Raw genomic sequence first — 20,888 nt, forward strand, 5'->3', positions numbered from 1 at the left:
TATGTGAGAAACAAGGCATGACTCATTATTAAAACGGAGCTCATCTGTGAACTCAACTGTAAGGTCCTAGAGAGAGCAGAGCCAAAAACAGTATTCAGGATACATGTTAGAAAAATGTGACTAAGAAAAATTGAAAACTACATCTACAAAGAATGTCACTCATAATGAAAACATGGGATTCACACTGTACAACAATAATATGTAATTTCTTGCACAAATGAGAGCAAATAATCTGTGGAAACCAAATGACAGGTCTTAGGACCAAAATTTCAGTGGTTAACCAATAGTTTGTCAATTGTTTTAAGAGGCAGTGGGTCATGGTTTCCACTAGGGCGTCCACTTTAAAGTTTGGTAAATCTAAGTTCAAATGTAACTGTTTAAGCAATTAGCTTAATCTTTCTGAATCTCAGATTCTTTATAAATTGGAATTTTGCACGTTAGTGGTTTAGTTTTTGGTTTGAGAATTAAATGAAATGAAGCATTTGAAGACATCTGGCATAGTAGCAGACACATCATGAGTGTTTAGTATATGTGAATTTTCTCCTCCATGTGCCTCTACCTTCCTGTAGAAAAGAGGGCTGTTGGAGACTCTGCAGGATCTTTTAAAAATTATTCTGTAGATGCAATCACCCTCATCTCCCAATTTTATCTCATCCTTTTACCCCTCTCAAAATCTATACACTGTATTCATAACCTATATAATATTCTAAAAGTGAATATCTGATCAAGTGTTTTTATGTTGACCTATAAGTCATTCATCTATTCATTTATCCATAAATAAATACTTATGTGTCAGTTATAGTTTTATGTACTGAGAATTTAGCAGTGGGGTAAAAAAAAGACAATTTTCTTATTTTTATGGAGCTTAAAATCTAGGAACAACAGAGAGTAGTAAACTAACAAATAAGTAATAATGTACACTGATTAATCCACAAAAGACATACAAATGAGAGGTGTTATTCATATCAGTGATGTCTTTCATTAAAACAGTTGGTTGGCTGGGCACGGTGGCTCATGCCTATAATCCCAGCACTTTGGGAGGCCAAGGCAGTGAATCACGAGGTCAGAAGTTTGAGATCAGCCTGGCCAACATAATAAAATCGTGTTTCTACTAAAAATACAAAAATTAGCCAGGTGTGGTGGCGGGCACCTGTAGTCCCTGCTACTCAGGAGGCTGAGACAGGAGAATCGCTTGAACTCTAGGACGTAGAGGTTACAGTGAGCCAAGATCACACCATTGCACTCCAGCCTGGGCAACAAGAGTGAAACTGGGTCTAAAACAAAGAAATAAAAACAATTGGTTGCTCCCTGTTCAGAAGAGACCTGCTCTGAATACCCCACTGCCATAAGCACATAAGCACTACAGTGTTTACAGTGTTGTTCTCAAGGGCCATTGCTGGGATATTTGTCTCTCAGTATAAAGGGTAGCATAGGCAAGAAAGAATGAAGTCCTGTATTGTGAACATGGCCCACAGGGATCTTCAGGATCTCACCCGTGCTGTACCTATGTCTCCATCACCTCGTACTGCCCTGCCAACTCTGTCACTTCCAGTATACTACATTTCCATCAAATTATGCTGCTCCTCACCTGGGCACATTGCTTTACATGGAACCTCCCACCATCATTCCCATGACTGCCTCCTATGATTTTTATCATGCATGAATTAAATCCATTTTCATATCTATCTTTCTAAGGTGCCAACAACCCTGTTTGTATTCTTCATGGGTGAATCTTCACAGCTGAAACACAGTACGTGGAACACTGGAATAATTTTATTATTGTTATTGCCTAGGTGATTCTGTACCATAAAAAGAAAGCCAAAAGGGAAAGAGCTTGCATGCTAGATTGCAAGCCCAAAGGCAGCCAATCCCTACCAGTGGCTGTTTTTTCTCCTTTGCATAAATACCTATATTCTTAGGTCTCATTGCCCAAGATTGGGTTCAGTGCTAGGAGACAGGAAATTTGTTTATTATTATTTTTGCCTAAAAGTCCTAATTCTGCCCCTATACCAAGTCACTGAAACATGGCAGATCTCCATGTTATTCCAACACACCACCTTTATGAATAAGACCTCAAATCATAAGTTTAGTTTTAAAAGATTACTTAAAAATTGTAAGCAGTTCTGGTGGTGCTGTGGACTCATCAGACACTGTTGTTTACTAGACCCTGTTTGTCCTCCAACAACACAAAACCCATGCAAATTTGAATCCTACTATTCGGGAGCTCTAGGCAACTACAGCCTGAGCTAAAATTCACCTTTCTCCAATCCTTAGAATAATAAACAAAGATGAAAACAAAACACAGATTTCATAAGAAAAATCCTTGTGTGAACTAAGGCACAGAAGGACTAGGGTAGGAATGTTAACTACTTGGAGAAATCAAGTTGCGTAAAGCACTTGAAAATCATCTGGATGGTTTCTATTGGCACATCAGTATGATACCAGTTACACATCACTTCAGGCTAGTTTCTAAGGGTCTAGTAGGGTAACATTTGGGAAAGATGGTGCCATAGCTCTTGTGACTAGTTTTTTCTTTACTAGTTTGCTCAGTGTTCAATCTCACAAGCATTTTTTGACGACCTGTTCTATTTAAGTTTCCATGTTAAGACCTTCAGACAAAAGTATTAAGATGAATATTTTCTACTTGTATTTATTTGTGCCCAACCTCAATATTTTTTTTGATACAGAATCTTGCTCTGTTGCCCAGGCTGAAATGTATTGGCACGATCATGGCTCACTGCACCTTCTGCCTTCTGGGCTCAAGCAGTCCTCCCACTTCAGCCTCCCAAGTGGCTGGGACTATAGGCACATGCCACCACACCTGATTAATTTTTGCATCTTTTGTAGGGACTGGGTTATGCCATGTTACCCAGGCTAGTCTGGAACTCCTGAGCTCAAGTAATCTGCCTGCCTTGGCCTCCCAAAGTGCTGGGGTTATAGGCATAAGCCAACCCACTCAGCACCAAACTCAAACTTTAAAAAAAGAATTGAGTGGTACAAAGAGGAATAGGATGCATAGCCCTTGAATTTTTAAGCACCTACCCTCAAAACTGTGCCAAAGCAGCCTTTGTGAGTATATCATGTTATTCCGCACCATCCCCAAACTTCTTCCCCATTCCTGCTTTCTTGCTCCAGTCTTACGGCACCACTCTTCCCCAACCGTCACTCCTGGGGTAGATAGTAATGTTATTAAAATAAGATAATTCTGTATTTAAATCATGCTTTAATCCTCACATGGTACAACCTGAAAAACGAACAGTAAATGAGCAGCAGCAATCAGAAGCAGCTGTCTTTTGTAGGAGCCGCTTTCTCTTTTCCAACTGGTTGTAGCAATAGGCAGAGACCACAGGAAGAGAGAGAGAGTTTATTTAGTCACATTAAAGTGGGCATGTGAGTTACTTGGGAGTCAAACTTCAGCAGGTACAGTTCTCAGCTGATGTCTTTATCAAAAACAAAAGTTCACAAAATTATCTCTATTTTTCATTCACTGAGTTGTTGGGCAATACCTGGTGTGCTCGTTGTCCCTGATGCTTCCTGTGAGCCACACTTCATCATTAAACCCACAGAACTGCAATGATCTTAGGGGAAATTTTGAAATGAGCTCCTACTGTATTTTCCAAATGTCTGGATTGCTTCTTTAATGTACACCTGATGCTTGGCATATACTTTCTAATTGTGTTATAGATTTCAAGGTCAGAACAGTTTGAATCCAATTTATTTTAATTTAGAGAATTTAGAGAGAGACTGATTCTAAGCTTCCACTAAGGGATCTTTTTAGATAGATTTCAAAGATCAAAGCTTGTAATAGAAGAGCTTAATATTTGGATTAGTCATGTTTTTTGTCTCTTGAATTTTCATCAGTTTAGTGGAATGTAGAACTCCCTAAATTTAACATATCATGAATTATTCATAATTATTTAACTGATAACACTCTAAGAATGTTATTAAATCCAGACTATAACTTTTTGGATTTTATATTTTTAAATTTAATGCATACGAGTTTATAATATTTTTATAGCATATGACCAAATCTATCTCTAGTGTTTCCCAGATGTCATATAATTTTTCTGTCAACTCTAGCCTATAGTGAGAAAATCATTTTGCATTAACTCCAAAACACACAACAACTTTGTAATTTCCAGCTTTTTTTTTCTGGGGTTCAAGGGCAAGCCAGTAGCTTTAATTTCTGTTATCTGTATCAGATTTGATCAATGCATGGTATTCTTGACTGGGCACAGTCTGTCATAATAATTCAGACTTATTTACTGTATCAAGTAATTAGTTCTTATGGCAAAGAACATGACACTAGGTAGCGGAATGGAAGAAAAAGACTAGACAAGAAACTCGAAAATCTGAGTTTTAGAGTCAGCTTTTCCAGTGACAAGATGTAGGATGTTGGGCTGCTCACTTATCCTCTGCAGAAACCTCTTGCACTGTTTTTTATCTATAAAATGGTGAAATATTAGAGTGATTACTTTTTAATATTTGTTGGCCAAGGGTATAATTACTGATGCTAGGAGTATGTCAGTAATTCCTAACAACAGTATTATGAAGTATAGACCTAATTTTACAGATATAGTGATAGGCACTGAAGTAATCTGCCCACGGTTATATAGCTTGTCCATTGTGGAGGATGGATTTGAACCCAAGTCCAGGTGTCTCCAAAGCCCCCATTTGTTCCACTGTGATCCTGTACATCTGAAATTCTATATCACCTGTTGTGTACAAGGCCCTGGGTTATGTGCTATATCACTATTAAAATTATTATTATTTATTTATAGGTATATTTGACAATAAGCAGAGAAAATGGGCCATAGATTGGAATGCAAAGGACAGTAAGATATATTAATGCTTTAAGAAACCTCTCTGAATTTTAACCCTTCTATATATCTTCTTGCTTCACAAGTAATAATGTTGCATATTATCTAGTTCATCTAATAGAAATATAGCGGCCAATCTTACAGAGAGGTAATATGTGACTCTGATGATTTTCTCTAAAAAGGGTGGGAAGATTAGCTCCAAGATGTGCAAACTCACTCTCTTTGACCTTTTTGCATCCCATAGAAATTGCTCATTGTGGGTATTGCTGCATTTATAGGTATTACAGTGCTCCCTCAAATTGTGTTAGTTTTAATGGAACTGAAATGTGATTGTTGAGAATAGAACTGGAGGTAAGTGGTCAGAATGCATATACATACTCTACCACTGAAAAGTCTGGAGTTACTTATATCCAAGCAATGCCAAAAGTGCTTCTGTCATAAAATACCTATCTTACCCTTTTGCTATCTTTGCTATCATGGCCCATCTTGACTTCTAAATGGTGGTCTTGTTACTTCCCATGTTCCTGGCAGAGAGGTGATCCTGCTGGGACTAGAGTCTGTTTTACTCTGAAAATCCTATGGAATGTTTATCTTGCTTAAGTTGCATCTTCTCTAGAATAAAAGGGTGTCTGGATATATGAAGCAAGTTTCATATAAGCCAAGGAATCCCTCTACAGGGGAAGCTCATGTACTGTACCTCTGAGTGTAGAATTACTTCTGCATCAATACCAAACATGTACTGAAGAGCTGTCTTTAGGTTGCAGATCAGGACGGTAATTTTCCTCCACTCTGCTCTACTGGAAAATAACCTTGATCCCAAATCTATATCCATCAGGGTAATATTTAAAATAAATTTTGCACTTAAAATACACTTAGATAAAAATTCCTGATATTTGTTAAAAGAAGTGAAAATTTCAGCTTTAACCACTTTTTAGTAGATGTCCAGCCTAAAGAGCCACATGAAATTAACTGAGCATTTTATATACAACCTGATTTCCCACTGCTTTCAGAATTTACCCTGATGAGTACCTGAAAGCAAATAAAGAGTTGTAAGAGAAAGGTGTTAGTTAGCACAGTCACCTTAATTACTATTTGCTAAAGAAAATATGGACTATACATATAATAAATACATATAAGAAATTTATTGCAAAAGATAGATCTAATTGCAATTCTCAAACTAGTTCAAGTGGCCTAATAACTAGAACATAGTATCTGATACCTGAGACACAGATTAGATGAAATCTGTTGGAAATCACCTGCTTTTGGAGCAAGACAAATCTTTGTTTCAAACCTTCTACCTGTATCATGTCACAAAAAAATAATTAAATTATCTGAGCCTCAGTTTATCATGTATTAAAGAGAAATATTAACAACTATGTCCTAAACTCAGCCTGAAACCAGAATTGTTAGTGATTTATGTGGCTCAGAGAGTAAGGGGAGGAACTCTCAGGGGCAGGAGAATGAAGAAAGCAGGATAAGGAAGAGAAAAAGCTAAGCAAGAATATATGATATCATCTGTATATTAAAGCACATTGTATTCCCTCAATTAATTTAGCACCTCCCTCCATAATGAGAACTACTTTTACAGTGACAACAAGTACCATACAATAAAATGCCTTAAACACAGAAACATATATGACTAAAATTAACTTAGATTGAACATGATCATCTACTAATGAGGTTTTATTAGTATTCCTTTGCTTTTTTTTCACTTATTTTGTTGTCCACTAGTATTTGCTATTGTCTAACACTATGTAGCAGATAATAAATGCTTAAGAATAAATGCATAGGGGGAAGCCCTTGAAAGTGGAAACATTCATTAACCTGATTTTGGGGTTCTTATCAGGAAAGACCATCATTAACTTCAGTTAAGTGACACTGTGTCCTATTCTCCATGGTGTTTTAGTTGGCCAGCCCCTCGTAGATGTTGGCTTCTGGGTGATCATTTTTTGCCAATGATTGTGCATGAACTTTGGAAATTTAACTTATGTTCAAAAGAAGTAATGTCCAGGTAGAAATCAACCCAGCTATAATGATATCCATAGATATGCTGGAATCTCAGAGTTACTTCATATACTACTGTTACTGCTTTTATATGTCTACCGTGCACTGGAGTTTATAGGTATGCTCATGTAAATTGTCCAGATGCTTTATTTAATGAACTAGTTGTTTCCAGTCAATAGGAACCTGCTTCAATAATGTATTATTCTTATGTTTCCTTTTCCATTATCTCTTACATATATACTTTGCCTGGGCCATATCCAAATTGGCCAGAGCTATCAAAACCATAATTTCCAGTAAATTCAGTGACTATGTGTCAGGGCCACAGAAGAATTTTTGTTTACAACATGTCTCCTTAAAAGGGCCACGGTGGTGACTACTTTGATTGGAAAGTAAGCTCAGATTAGGGAATTACTATATTTGATTTTCTTTCTTTTTCTAAGTATGTATATTGACAAATGTTTACCAGTTTTGAGATTTGTTTTAATTGCTTAAAATTTCCTACATCTACTTTGTCAGTGGAGCCTTAAGAGGGAAGTTTGATTACTGCTTGGTTCAGTGGGAATATGATCTAGTCTGATACACTTTAAACCTGTATGTAGGTACTAAGATTGGCCTCTCTCTGTTTCCGTTTTTGTTTTTACAACCCATATGCCAACTCACAGTCTATTATTTTTTCTTAAGGTCTTGAAATTCAATCCTTTTCTTTCATTGCTAGTGATTATTGCTAATGTAATAATAAGCTCAATATCAGTGTTGTTTATAATGAGGTCCCATTATTCTCCAAGGAAAAAGAGGAAAAGGCTCAGAGAGGAGAATTACTAGCAAACAACAAGTTTACTCTACCATGATTTAGGTCTTTTTTCATTGGAAACGTATTTTATAGGGAGTGCCTTTCTCGGTTTTGTAGCCAGATGAGTGCACGAATTAGAGAGTCAACTTCGATATTTTCATCTCATTGGTATTGCTCATTCAGCATATTGTCCATGTTTGTGATTGAATTTAGTTCCCAGTCAATACCTATTCTCATGTCTTATGCTGCTATTGAAAAACATAAACCCAAGCAAGATGAGTCCAGAGAGTTTCCAAGGAAATTCTTCCCCTCTGAATTTGAAAGCATGAGGATACGTATGGTAGCAATCTTCACTATTAATCCAAGGACAGAAAGAGTCCAGGATACAGTGTAAGGGATTTGATGGGTTGGGACCTTGCTGCACAATTATGGATTTTATAATTTTGTGCATTTAATATAATAAGCCTAATAAAATACAGGTGACACAGGTAGCATGCCTTATATACTCATTACAGGCATGTTTCAGGGCCAGTTATATGAATTGATATGACAGTATTTGTTAAAAATAAATATTAAAGAAGAGAGAAGAAACCAAGCATTTACTATATTTAAAATATCTGCAAGTTCCTTTTTTTTTTTTTTTTTAAGATGGAGTCACAGGCTAGAGTGCAGTGATGTGATCTTGGCTCACTGAAACCTCCACCTTCCAGGTTCAAGCAATCTTCCTGTCTCAGCCTCCAAGTAGCTGGGATCATAAGTACACACCACTATGTCAGCTAATTTTTGTATTTTTAGGAGAGTTGGGGTTTTACCATTTTGGTCAGGCTGGTCTTGAACTCCTGACCTCAAGTGATCTGCCCATCTTGGCCAACCAAACTGCTGGGATTGCCAGCATAAGCCATTGTGCCCAAGCCCCTTGCAAGTTGCTTTTATATAGTATTTTTTATTTATATAACCTATGTGACACATATCCAGGCAGTCCTCATCACCCGGTATTCTTCACCTGCGTTACTGTCCCAGCATTACTGTTGCATAGACAGCCAAGCCCCTCATAACATCAAAATATTAATGAATAAACTTGTCATTTACAAAACCTTTGCCCAGTCAACAAGCTTTCGTCATTAACACACATGTTCTATCATTGCAAATCAGGGGACTTGCTGGTCTGTCTCTAGCTGGAAATTAAATGTGTGTCCGCAACAAAGGGGATACAATATGGAGTGATCTTCACATCAAAGATTAAAGGGAGCCATTGTAAAAACTGATTATAATTGACTCAACAGCCAAAGACTTTATGTTCAAGCTGGGAAAGTCAGTTATGAAACATCAGGATCTCTTATAGCTATCATAAAATTATATAAGAAATATCAATGACTCATTTATTATTTGTCCTAATAACGAGTGCATAATTATAATCATAATATATATGCTAGTGGATATGAGATAAAATAAACTCACTTGCATGCTTTTTAGTTTCAGAGAAAAAGTCTCATTTAAATATTTTTTACGATTTATTTGAAATAATTGAATTCCTATTTAAAATAGCTTCACTTTTAAGTGGCATTTTTTTCTAACGTGAATTATCTCAAGCAATAAAGACTTTCTGTATTCTCAGTTTTATTTTACAGAAGAGAAAATTTATGTACAGAGGAGTTAAAGTACTTGCATGTAGTCATATCATTTCCTAGTTGTTAATTGGAGCAAGCCATTTCCAGCTAGAAACTTTTAATGCCCATTCCAGGCCTCTCTCCACCATATATGAGGTTTATTTTTTAACTTTTTATTATTTTCTATAGATACAAGGTCTTTCTATGCTGTCAGGGCTGGTCTCAAACTCTTGGACTCAAGTGATCCTCCTGCCTCAGCCTCCCAAAATGCTGGGATTATAGGCGTGAGCCGCTGTGCCTGGCACATCAGCTAGTTTTAAATTCTCTTCCTCTCATGTTCCATACCACACCATAGTTTTACCTTTAATTTGACCACATCCACCACTGCTTTCTCCCTCCCATCAGAGCTCATCATCGCCAAAACAATTCCTTCAGACTCCTGCTGTTAGGAGTTCCTGATAGAATAATTATTGTGGAGAGATAGCTGCTTCATTGACTGCTCCCTTACCCATTCTGAGATCTGGCATCCCAGGTAATATTTGACCACTACTCCTAAAGGTGGCAGGCCATTTTATCCATAATATCCACATTCCATGTTGTTAGATTTTTTTATTTGAGGGATAAATTTTTGGTTTTTTACCTTATACAACCAAAACATCTTTGACTGAATAGAAAAAGAAACATAGTAAAATATAACAATTACCCAACAAATGCATCAGGTCCAATAATTTTCTCTTACACTTGCATGCATTTATTAGCAACATTTTTTATTGAACTTTAATGTAAACCAATTAGACACAAAATACATCAAAATGTGTATTGATTATATGTTCCTTAGTTTCAAAAAATATTCTTGGAAATAGTAGGCATTATTTGGAAATCTTCTCTTTGTGTTTGGATAGCAGAAGCTAGAGAAACCATATGGCTTTGCTTCCAGTGAATGGTCTCGAGACTTCATTATTTTAAAAAGTAATAGCATCATTTTTTTTCTTTTGCACTTATTAGATTTTCTCTACCTTTATGTCCAGCAGAATATATCTGTCACCTTAACAGAAATAAATAAAATGGTTCTATAGTACTGGCCCTCAGCATGCCATCAATTTAAGACAAGCTTGAGGTTATTTGGCTATAATGAAATAGAGCCTCTTTGGCTGTCATAAAGGTGACACCACATTGTCATTATCCTTACAAAGATGGATGGAACAGCCTGTAATTATAATGACATTAGGATAATAGGTATTTTAGTCAAGAGAATAAACATTAAAGTTATTACACAACTTGAAGAGTATTTAAGCAAAAATTAATGTGAAATCTTTTGCCAAGTGTGTTCATCCAGCAGGGACAACATTTGATGTGAATGATATTTGACCTGTTATGATTTGAGTGATGCTGGAAGAACATCTGTCTAAGCTCATATACTCCATGCAAGAACTCTGTGCCCAGGGTTGCAGAATGAGCCCTTGCCTGTATAATCACTGACAGAATTTTTACCACTCATATGGTTTGGCTGTGTCCCCACTCAAATCTCAACTTGAATTGTATCTCCAGGAATTCCCATGTGTTTTGGAGGGACCCAGGGGAAGGTAACTGAATCGTGGGGGCTGGTCTTTCCTGTGCTATTCTCAGGATATTGAATAAGTCTCACAAGATCTGATGGGTTTATCAGGGGTTTCCACTTTTGCTTCTTCCTCATTTTTCTCCTGGCACAGCCATATAAGAAGTGCCTTTTACCTCCTGTCGTGATTCTCAGGCCTCCCCAGCCATGTAAGTCCAATTAAACATCTTTTTCTTCCCAGTCTTGGATATGTCTTTATCAGCGGTGTGAAAACAGGTTAATAGAGCAAATTGATACCAGTAGAGTGGGGCCCTGCTGAAAAGATACCCAAAAATCTGGAAGTGACTTTGGAACTGTGTAACAGACAAAGGTTGGAAAAGTTTGGAGGGCTCAGAAGAAGATAGGAAAATGTGGGAAAGTTTGAAACCTCCCAGAGACTTGTTGAATGGCTTTGACAAACATGCTGATAGTGATGTGAACAATAAGGTCCAGGCTGAAATGGTCTCAGATGGAGATGAAGAACTTGTTGGGAACTGGAACAAAGGTGACTCTTGTTATGTTTTAGCAAAGAGACTGGCAGCATTTTGCCCCTGCCCTAGAGATTTGTGGAACTTTGAACTTGAGAGGGATGATTTAGGGTATCTGGTGGAAGAAATTTCTAAGCAGCAAAGCATTCAAGATGTGACTTGGGTGCTGTTAAAAGCATTCCGTTTTAAAAGAGAAACAGAGCATAAAAGTTCAGATTATATGCAGCCTGATGATACAGTAAAAAGAAAAAGCCCGCTGCAGAAATTTGCAGGAGAAATTCAAGCCCACTGCAGAAATTTGCATAAGTAGCAAGAACTTTAATGTGAATCCCCAAGACCTTGGGAAAAATGTCTCCAGGCCATGTCAGAGACACTCATGGCAGCCCCTCCCATCACAACCTGGAGGCCCAGCAGGAAAAAGTGGTTTTGTGGTCAAGGCCCAGGGTCCCTGTGATGTTCATAGCCTAAGGACTTAGTGCCCTGTATTCCAGCTGCTCCAGCTGTGGCCAAATGGGACCAACATAGAGCTTGGGTTGTGGCTTCAGAGAGTGGAAGCCTCAAGCCTTGACAGCTTTCATGTGGTGTTGAGCCTGTGGGTACAAAGAAGTTAAGAACTGAGGTTTGGGAACCTCCACCTAGATTTCAGAAGATGTATGGAAACACATGCATACCCAGGCAAAAGTTTGCTGCAGAGTGGGGCCCTCATGGAGAACCTCTGCTGGGACAGTGCAGAACGGAAATATGGTGTTGGAGCCCCCACACAGAGTCCCTACTGGAACACCACCTTGTGGAGCTGTGATAAGAGGGCCATTGTTCTCCATTCCCCAGAATGGTAGATACATTGACAGCTTGCACCATGTGCCTGGAAAAGCTGCAGACACTCAATGCCAGCCCGTGAAAGCAAGCAGGAGGGAGGCTGTACCTGCAAAGCCACAGGGGTGGAGCTGCTCAAAACCATGGGAATCCACCTTTTGCATCAGTGTGACCTGGATTTGAGACCTGGAGTCACAGGAGATCATTTTGGAACTTTAAAATTTGACTGCCCCACTAGATTTTGGACTTGCATGGGCCCTGTAACTCCTTTATTTTGGCCAAGTTCTCCATTTGGAATGGCTGTATTTATCCAATACCTGTACCCTGATTGTATCTAGGAAGTAACTAACGTGCTTTTGATTTTATCAGCACATAGACAGAAGGGACTTGCCTTGTCTCAGATGAGACTTTGGACTATGCACTTTTGGGTTAGTGCTTAAATGAGTTAAGACTTTGGGTGACTGTTGGGGAGCCATGATTGGTTTTGAAATGTGATGACATGAGATTTGGAGAGACCAGGGTGGAATGATATAGTTTGACTGTATTCCTACCCAAATCTCAAATTGAATTGTATCTCCCAGAATTCCCATGTGTTGTGGGGGAGGTAATTGAATCATGGGGGCTGGTCTTTCCTGTGCTGTTCTCGTGTTAGTGAATAAGTCTCAAGAGATCTGACGGGTTTATCAGGGGTTTCCACTTTTGCTTCTTCCTCACTTTTCTCTTGCCGCCATCATGTAAGAAATTCCTTTCACCTCCCTCAGTGATTCTGAGGCCTCTCAGCCATGTGGAACTCTAAGTCCAATTAAACTTCTTTTTCTTCTCAGTCTTGGGTATGTCTTTATCAGCAACATGAAAATGAATTAATACAACCACCATCCAAAATTTCTTGTATGTCTCCTATGAAAGACTGAAATAGGTAGCTATCTTTGCTGTCTTGCTCATGTCTACCCAGCAGCATGGTTGGTTAATGCAGCAACTTCTAGAGTAAAACTGCTTTGAATCCTGTTCTTTAACCTACTTTGTTTGTTTATTTGTTTAAATCTAAACAAGTGACTTAAATTCCCCGGGCCTCAGTTTTGTCATCAATAATATGGGAAAACACTACAATTTTCCTCAGGTTATTATCACTATTAAATGAGTCCATGCATATAAAGTGTTGAAAGTATTGCCTAACACATAGAACCAGCTCAATGTATTGATATTATTATGTCATCACACATTTGCATATAATATCACTTCAACAATTTATGAAAATATAAATTAAACATATATTCCACTTTATTTAATGTCTGTGAAGTACCATGTTAGGCACAGAAGTATAAATCTTAAGGAATTTAGAAGCCAGTGATTAGAACCGCCTAGTTTTCTTTAAGGTTATTCTCAGAGAGTTAGCTTACCACCAGATCTATAATATTCTGGTGGACAGTGAGAGGTCTAGTTCTTTGAAAGTTTGAGTCACCCTTACTTATCACTAAACTTCAGGGTATCTGTAGTTATTTATATCCAGGGTTTTCAAGTGATTTCTATGTGGAAATAAAGTCCTCACTAGCATTCCATTTCCCTTAGGATGCGAAAATAAAATCTTTGACATCAACTAAAAGACTCTGCTTTTAATAGCTTTAACAATAGTCTCTCAAGCCCTTCTCACTGTCACTATCTGCTCCGGCCACACTGGCTTCTGTCAGGTCCTCAGACATGTGATCCTTTGCACATCACCATCCCTTCACGTGCTCCCTCCTGTGTGTGGCGCACTCTCTCTGCACATCATATCTGGCTTATATCTTTTCATATTTCTGCGTAAAGTTCCACTGCTCATGGCAGTGATCTCTGATTCCTTCTCAGAATGGGCTGCCATTCTAATGCATGCTCCCACAGAACCTGGTTTTTTCTTTAACATTTATCACAAATACAGTCACATAAGTAACTTTATAACAACATTGGAAGTACATCATTTTCACAAATAACTAATAGTTATTAACTTATATGTGCTGAGTACCTCATTGGTAAGAATAAGAGTGAGTAGGAAAGGGTGAGAGTGAAAGAGTCCAAGAGAGAGAAAGAGAATCACAAACAAATAATGTACATTATTCCATCACTATTCCACTTGATGGGCTGACGACTTAATGCCTAGGAGGAGGCAGAAGATGATATGGAAGTCCTGAGCCATTTTCACTAATCAATTGTCTTTCATTGCAGAACAGGAGGCTAGTACATGAGCATATGTTTTTAAGCATCTTGGTTCCTTCATACAAGCCAACAATTTTATCTTGTGCTCAGTGAAGAAAGAAATTGGTTCTAAACCTTTGAAAAAATTATCTGTTTTGAATTAATTGAAATACACTATTGGGACCTTGGGGTAGCACCTTCCTAGGGAATTTTTTAGGATAATCTGGATTATGTGTGACTTTTATCTTACTTGCTCATGTATAACCTAGTAAACACAGACGATGCAATGCTCACTACCTTTGTTAAATATTTGTAATCCTGGCTTAAAATATAAGATCTTTGATACTAGAAGATACATCTTGCAATTTTACTACTGTCCATAGCATACTTCAGGATGCATTGATCATGCTAGAGCTTAATAAATAAATACTTTAAATGAATTAACAGTCTACTAGTGTTTACAAAGCAGTCTACTTGGCAAAATAGAAAGTTTGTGCTTTGAAGACTAAAAGAAGTAGAGGACAGAATTTGAGATCCTTTTTGCATTGTGAAAACCTAGATTAGCCTGTGTCTCTGTAGAATGCTAAATGAAAATGACAGAAAAACTAAAAGTGGAATAAGACAGAGTTCAGTCTATTAAAACGAAGACTTAACATGTATAAGGCAACATTCTGTTCTTCAGGTCCCTTTCCAAGCCAAACTAACTGAAAAGCTGACACCTCCCTTATCATTTTAGGTCGAATGAGCCGGACTCGATTTATCATTATGCCAACCCAAGGAGAAGGACGGCCATGCCCCACAGAGCTTACCCAGCAGAAAACCTGCCCAGTGACCCCCTGCTACAGCTGGGTCCTTGGCAACTGGTCTGCATGTAAATTGGAGGTAGGTCATGTAATGACAGTTAGAGAAATATTCATCTGCATATTCAAAGCATTTATCTGGTCAAACCTATGCACTGATGGAATAAATTTCACAGCACCAGGGGTCTGGCACAATGTATTTTTAATGCAATGCAGAACATGGAAAAATACAACCAAGTGGCTTAACCTCATGCAGAATGATATTGCTAGGATAATAAATAGCCATTTATTAAGCACTGATTATAATAAGATGGATCATGGATCCTTCAGTCTCCTTGGCATTGTTAAGAATTCTGTTATTTTATTGGCTATTTGGGAATATCAAAGTATTATTTAATTGAGCAAAAATCCTGATGCTGTGAAAATGCACAGCTTGCTTTAGATTGTATTTCTTGAAGAAGCACTTTTAGGGTTAGACAAAATCTTGCAGATGAGCAGAAAACCAAAAGTGTATGAAAGTTATATTTTAACGTTATTACATGAACCGTGGTTACTACATTTTCCTCAATGATTACTTTTTTATTGGCCTGACATATAAATGCCTAACAACATCATAATATATCATGTACCAAGAGCTTTTGCTAGATAAGCAAACATCCTCTACTGCATTTTCTCTCTGGCTTCTTGCTTAAGAAATAGCACATTGATTTTCCCTATTTTCTTATCTTAGTAGTTTATCCTTCAGTTCATGTTCCAAAGCATACTTTAATTAGGTAACAATAATTCTGATTATGCATTAAGAAATCTGCAGAGTATTCTCATAGAGATGTTTAGTGTTCCTGTCAGGATGACATTGTCGGGCAACATTATTATCTTGCAGAAGTTAAATGCCTATGTATTTTAATAGGTCCCAGAGGAACAAAAATGTGTGGTACATTTGTTTAGTCTCATTTTTACAGAAAATAAGGTAACTATGCTAATTAACCAATTCAGAAGTAACTTAATAACCTTAAATATTAATTCTTTGTCTACTAGTCTAAAATCTATCCTAAGTATTCAGCAATATTTAAATGCTATTTGGACTTACTTACAAAAATGGAAGGAATATTGCTACTTATCATTGGGACTGCTTGACAGAATAGAGAAAATAAACTCAAAGAATTCAGGAAGCCCTTTCAGGGGAAGGGAGAGGAAAGCTGAATGTTAGGAATAAGACAGAGGACAAAGGATGGGAGAGAGGGAGAGACAGAGGGACAGAGAACTGACCATGTCCACACTCTAAGTCTTACCGGATATACCACTACTACTGTACCTTACCTGTCTTTTGCACTTTCTCTTTTATCTTCTCAGGCATCAGGTATCTTTATATTTGCTAGGCAAGTCTACCAACTTGTTCCATAGGAATATTAAAGGAAAATGCCAGATGCAGTGTCTGCTGTCAAATGTAGAGCTTTTGCAAAAACAATAAGGAAACAGTGGTGGCTAGTGGCCATTCTCTGTAGTGATACTGGTGATGGGTGGAGAGCTATGACATCTTTTGAAAATACATAGTTTTGGAAGCCCTGACAAGGCTTCTGGAGACCCACCAAGGCAGGTGATTGGTTTGTGCTTCCAGAAACTTCAGAGTTCCCTCTGATTTCTAGATAGAGTGAGTCCCATTCACTGACACTTTCAGTTGGGAAATAACTCTAGAGCTAGCTTGATGTATGCAACATCTTCGATAAACAAATCTATAGGTAATTATTCCAGGGTGGGCACTTACCCAAACAGTGTCAATCAGCATTCTTCCCTAATAATTTAAAATGGAATTGATCTTATTCCAAGAGACTGTAATCAGAAGCTCTTGCCACATTTTTCTACCTTGTAGATGAAGTCAGTCACTCAAAAGCAAAAAAGCACACAGAAAATGACACAAAGTAAAGCAGAGGTGCAAGAGAAAGGGAATCATGACAGTCTCTGCGTTGAGTTAGTCCTGACTTCCAGCTACGTTCCTACTTTTCTCGCAGCCTAATTGTTAACTCTTTGTGAGATAGGTAACACTGTGTCTTTTTAATAAATTGACTATACTTCATTTTATATAGAAGCTGGATTTTTTAAATTACTGATTAAAATCCATGTCAGCCTTTTTACCCAAAGGAAAAATATCTTTCTACAACTGCATTTGTGCTTCCCCTTGTCCTAGCATGCCCTTGCCTGCCAAACACAAGTTGGGAGCTCATTCAGTGAGAGTGGTGGTGATATTTAGGTGGCTGCTTCCCTTCACAAGAATCAATCCATAATAAAAGAAGCTGGCGTGGGGCACGCTGGATGTGCCAATTCTGCCAGCATCTTATGTGAAAAAGGAAGTATTTATCCTCAGGCATCACTTTCTTTTTTAGCATTTCCTAACTCTTCCCAAGTTCCTCAGCTGCACACATATACACACATATGTTCATAAGTCTGCTTGAGAAACTCAGATTCTGAAGTCTAGCAGCCCTAATTTGGGTCATGGTTCTGCCAATTTTTAGTTCTGCATTTTCGACCAAGTCTATAAACTCTCTAAACATCTGTTTTCTTATTTATATAGTGAGGGTAGCAGTAGTGCCTATTTTGCTGGTTATGTGGGCAGGAAGTAGATAAGTTACATAAAGTATTTTGCATAGTAATAGACATAAGTTCAGACCTCAATGAGTTATAGTTACTATTATAATTTTTATTAAAACTGTGATTATGACTATAAGCATCATCTGCCTGTTCACATTAGGCAGTGATGCCAATTCGTTGTATACAAAACCTCTGTTAATGACCTAGGCAATGGAGAGAGAGCAAGAGAATCTGTGCAATTTATAAGCTTTTTCTGAAAAACCTGGGTCTATTTTCAGGCTCTAGTGTGTAAAATCTCTTGACTGAGGATGAATGCTTGCTTTATGATTGAAATTATTATTCTGGTGCTGATTTCTCTTCACATTGTGGCTGTTGTTGTCAAAGGTATAAGTGATTAAGGTTGAATATGGACTGATCCCAAGATACATACTAGGAGCACATTGTTATTTGTCTTGGTTTTTTAAGTGATCTGTAGTATAAGTTGGTTTCTTGTTATTTCTTCACATTGTCTCACGGTGTGTAAAAAAACAAATTTCTAATAAACTGCATCTTTTACCTGAGGATCTGTATATCAGCACTTTCAAAGCTTTCAAATTCATACATGTTGCAGTATCTTTAAACTCTTTTTCCAAGTACACAAAGTCTAATACTCCACAGTAAAACATACACCTAGACAATTCTGCAGTGAATCTGTCATCTGGAATAGTAAGTTATAAGTGAGCCATCTCTTACCCAGAATAATTTATACCTATTGTTTTCTATTCTAGTGAATAAACATGTACTAGAATATTTGCTTTGAATAAATCTACCGTGAATTGGCTTTGAACTTCCAGTTATCTCCAAAAAAATGCATTGAGATTTAAAATTATGGTGCTTTTTTGGGACAGTTTCATATTAGGCATAGAAATTATTAGAGCAATTATTAAATACTGATAAAACAAATGTGGGAATTACTATCTGCTGTGTTCTCAATGTTTGTGCCGCCTCCTCCAAATTCATATGTCGAAACATAGCCCCAAATGTGATGGAATTAAGAGGTGGAATTATTGGAAGATAATAAGGTCATGAGGGCTCCACCCTTATGAATGGTATTAATGTCCTTATAAAAGAGGCCCGAAGAAGCTTGTTCTTCCCTTCTACCATTTGAGGACACCCGGAAGTCACCATCTATGAGGACCCGGCTCTCATTTAAACACTTTAGGCAGGGCATGGTGGCTCAAGCCTGCAATCCCAGCACTTTGGGAGGCTGAGACAGGCAGATTGCTTGAGGTCAGGAGTTCGAGGCCAGCCTGACCAACATGACCAAATCCTGTCTCTACTAAAAATACAAAAAAAAAAAAAAAATAGCCAAGTGTGGTGGCACATGCCTGTAATCTCAGCTACTTGGGAGGCTGAAGCAGGAGAAGCACTTGAACCTGGGAGGCAGAGGTTGCAGTGAGCTGAGATCACCCCACTGCACTCCAGCTTAGTCAACAAAGTGAGACTCCATCTCAGAAATAATAATAATAGGCCAGGCGCAGTGGCTCACACATATAATCCCAGGTATAATCTCTGAGAGGCCGAGGCAGGTGGATCACGAGGTCAAGAGTTTGAGACCAGCCTGGCCAACATGATGAAACCCCATCTCTACTAAAAATGCAAAAATCAGCTGGGTGTGGTGGCAGGCACCTGTAATCCCAGCTACTTGGGAGGTTTAGGCAGGAGAATTACTTGCAACTGGAAGGCAGAGGTTGCAGTGAGCCAAGATCGTGCCACTGCACTCCAGCCTGGGCAAAAGAGTGAAACTCCATCTCAAAAAAAGAAATATAATGAAAATATAATAATAATAATAAACACTTCAATGGCATCTTGATTTGGATTTCCTGGCTTTCACAACCATGAGCAATAAATTTCTATTGTTTATAAATTACCCAATCTATGATATTTTATTATAGTAACATGAACAGTCTAAGAGACTAAGATAAATAAATTGTCATTCCTCTGAAAACATCTTTAAAAGAGGAAACAGTGTCCCTAATTTATGTGGCTGCTCAGATTCTTTAGGTTTAAAGTTGTTACTACTTCATCTCCTCCAAGTTGCATCTTTTCTTTTGTGCCTGTGTGTCTTTGAGTCACAACTTCCCTATGTTAAGAAGCTTTCTCAGCAGCCATTCTGTACCATCCTGCACCCTCCATCAGCTTACCCACGACCTTCCCTTGATGCCCAGCAGCTGCTGTCACTATACCTTGGCATGGTGATGCCTGGCTGACCCACCAGCCCACAGATCACTTGCTCCTTAGCCTGGAACACTGTCATGTCTGCTTCAGCGGTCCACCTTGTCTTTTACTCCTGCCTCTGCAAGAGCCATAGGAGCTCTAAAATCTAGGCAATGCTGTTTGGGAGTCCTGCAGGGGAAGAGGGATAAGAAGGACAGGACACTCCGTTTCAAGTGCATAGTTGTCAGACTGTCATCTAATAATGGATTGTAGCATGTAGCACACCTGACTGGAGCAACAGAAGTGCAGAAAGACAGAAGTTTGAAGGCCTGAGCCCCTATTCTGATCTCTCTTTCTCTCTCTCTCTCTTTGTGTGTGTGTGTGTGTGTGTGTTTGTGTGTGTGTATGTGTGTGTGTGTGTGTGTGTGTATGTGTGTGTGTGTGTGTGTGTGTGTCTCTCTCTCTCTCTTTCCCTTTCTTGCTTTCCCTCTTGTTCTGTCTCCTGCTCCCACCTTCACTTTTTTTCTTTGTTTTAGCATCCCCAGCAGCAGCAGTAGTCACAAAGACTCTAACTCTTTCACCAACTTCTGGACTTAGTGAAAGCTGAGTAACACAGCTTAGAAGGACAGAGGAATTAAGATTTCCTAAAATGACCATGGATCAATAAGACCTGGATCCTAGGAGTTGCTGACATTTCAATGCCTCTCTTTTCTTTCCTCTCCTCTCCTCCCTGTTCTTAATGAATGGTACTGAGACATGGTGATACCTCATGACCTGTCTAGAAGATGTTGTGGGTAGCCTAGAAACTAGCCATGCTTGTTGTGAAGCTGAGGCCAGCTTGGTAACACACTACCTCATGTTAGCTTCCCCTCCTTTCCTGCTGCAGTTGTCTTTTACCTCTACTCTAGCCATACTGGTATTGCCTCTTCATAGTGTAAAAGTTTTGCTTTGGGCTCTGTTTTCTAGAATATCCATGTGAAAACAGAGCTAACAACTGAAGTTATCCAAATATCTAATAGACTTCTTT

At 38.2% G+C, this 20,888-nt stretch overlaps 1 protein-coding gene across 2 annotated transcripts in view; it reads left to right on the plus strand.

Moving 5' to 3' along the window:
• The window catches only part of THSD7B (thrombospondin type 1 domain containing 7B), an 835,144-nt gene that overhangs the window by 786,007 nt on the left and 28,249 nt on the right, over positions 1-20,888 (plus strand). For both annotated transcript variants that reach the window (XM_032286329.1, XM_032286330.1), the window contains one exon: positions 15,019-15,164. In XM_032286329.1, the coding sequence (XP_032142220.1) occupies positions 15,019-15,164 (146 nt within the window). The remainder of the gene's footprint in view (positions 1-15,018; positions 15,165-20,888) is intronic.

This window comes from Sapajus apella, unplaced genomic scaffold (assembly GCF_009761245.1).
Source record: "Sapajus apella isolate SASKATOON/1434 unplaced genomic scaffold, GSC_monkey_1.0 scaffold18, whole genome shotgun sequence".
NCBI classification, from domain to species: domain Eukaryota; kingdom Metazoa; phylum Chordata; class Mammalia; order Primates; family Cebidae; genus Sapajus; species Sapajus apella.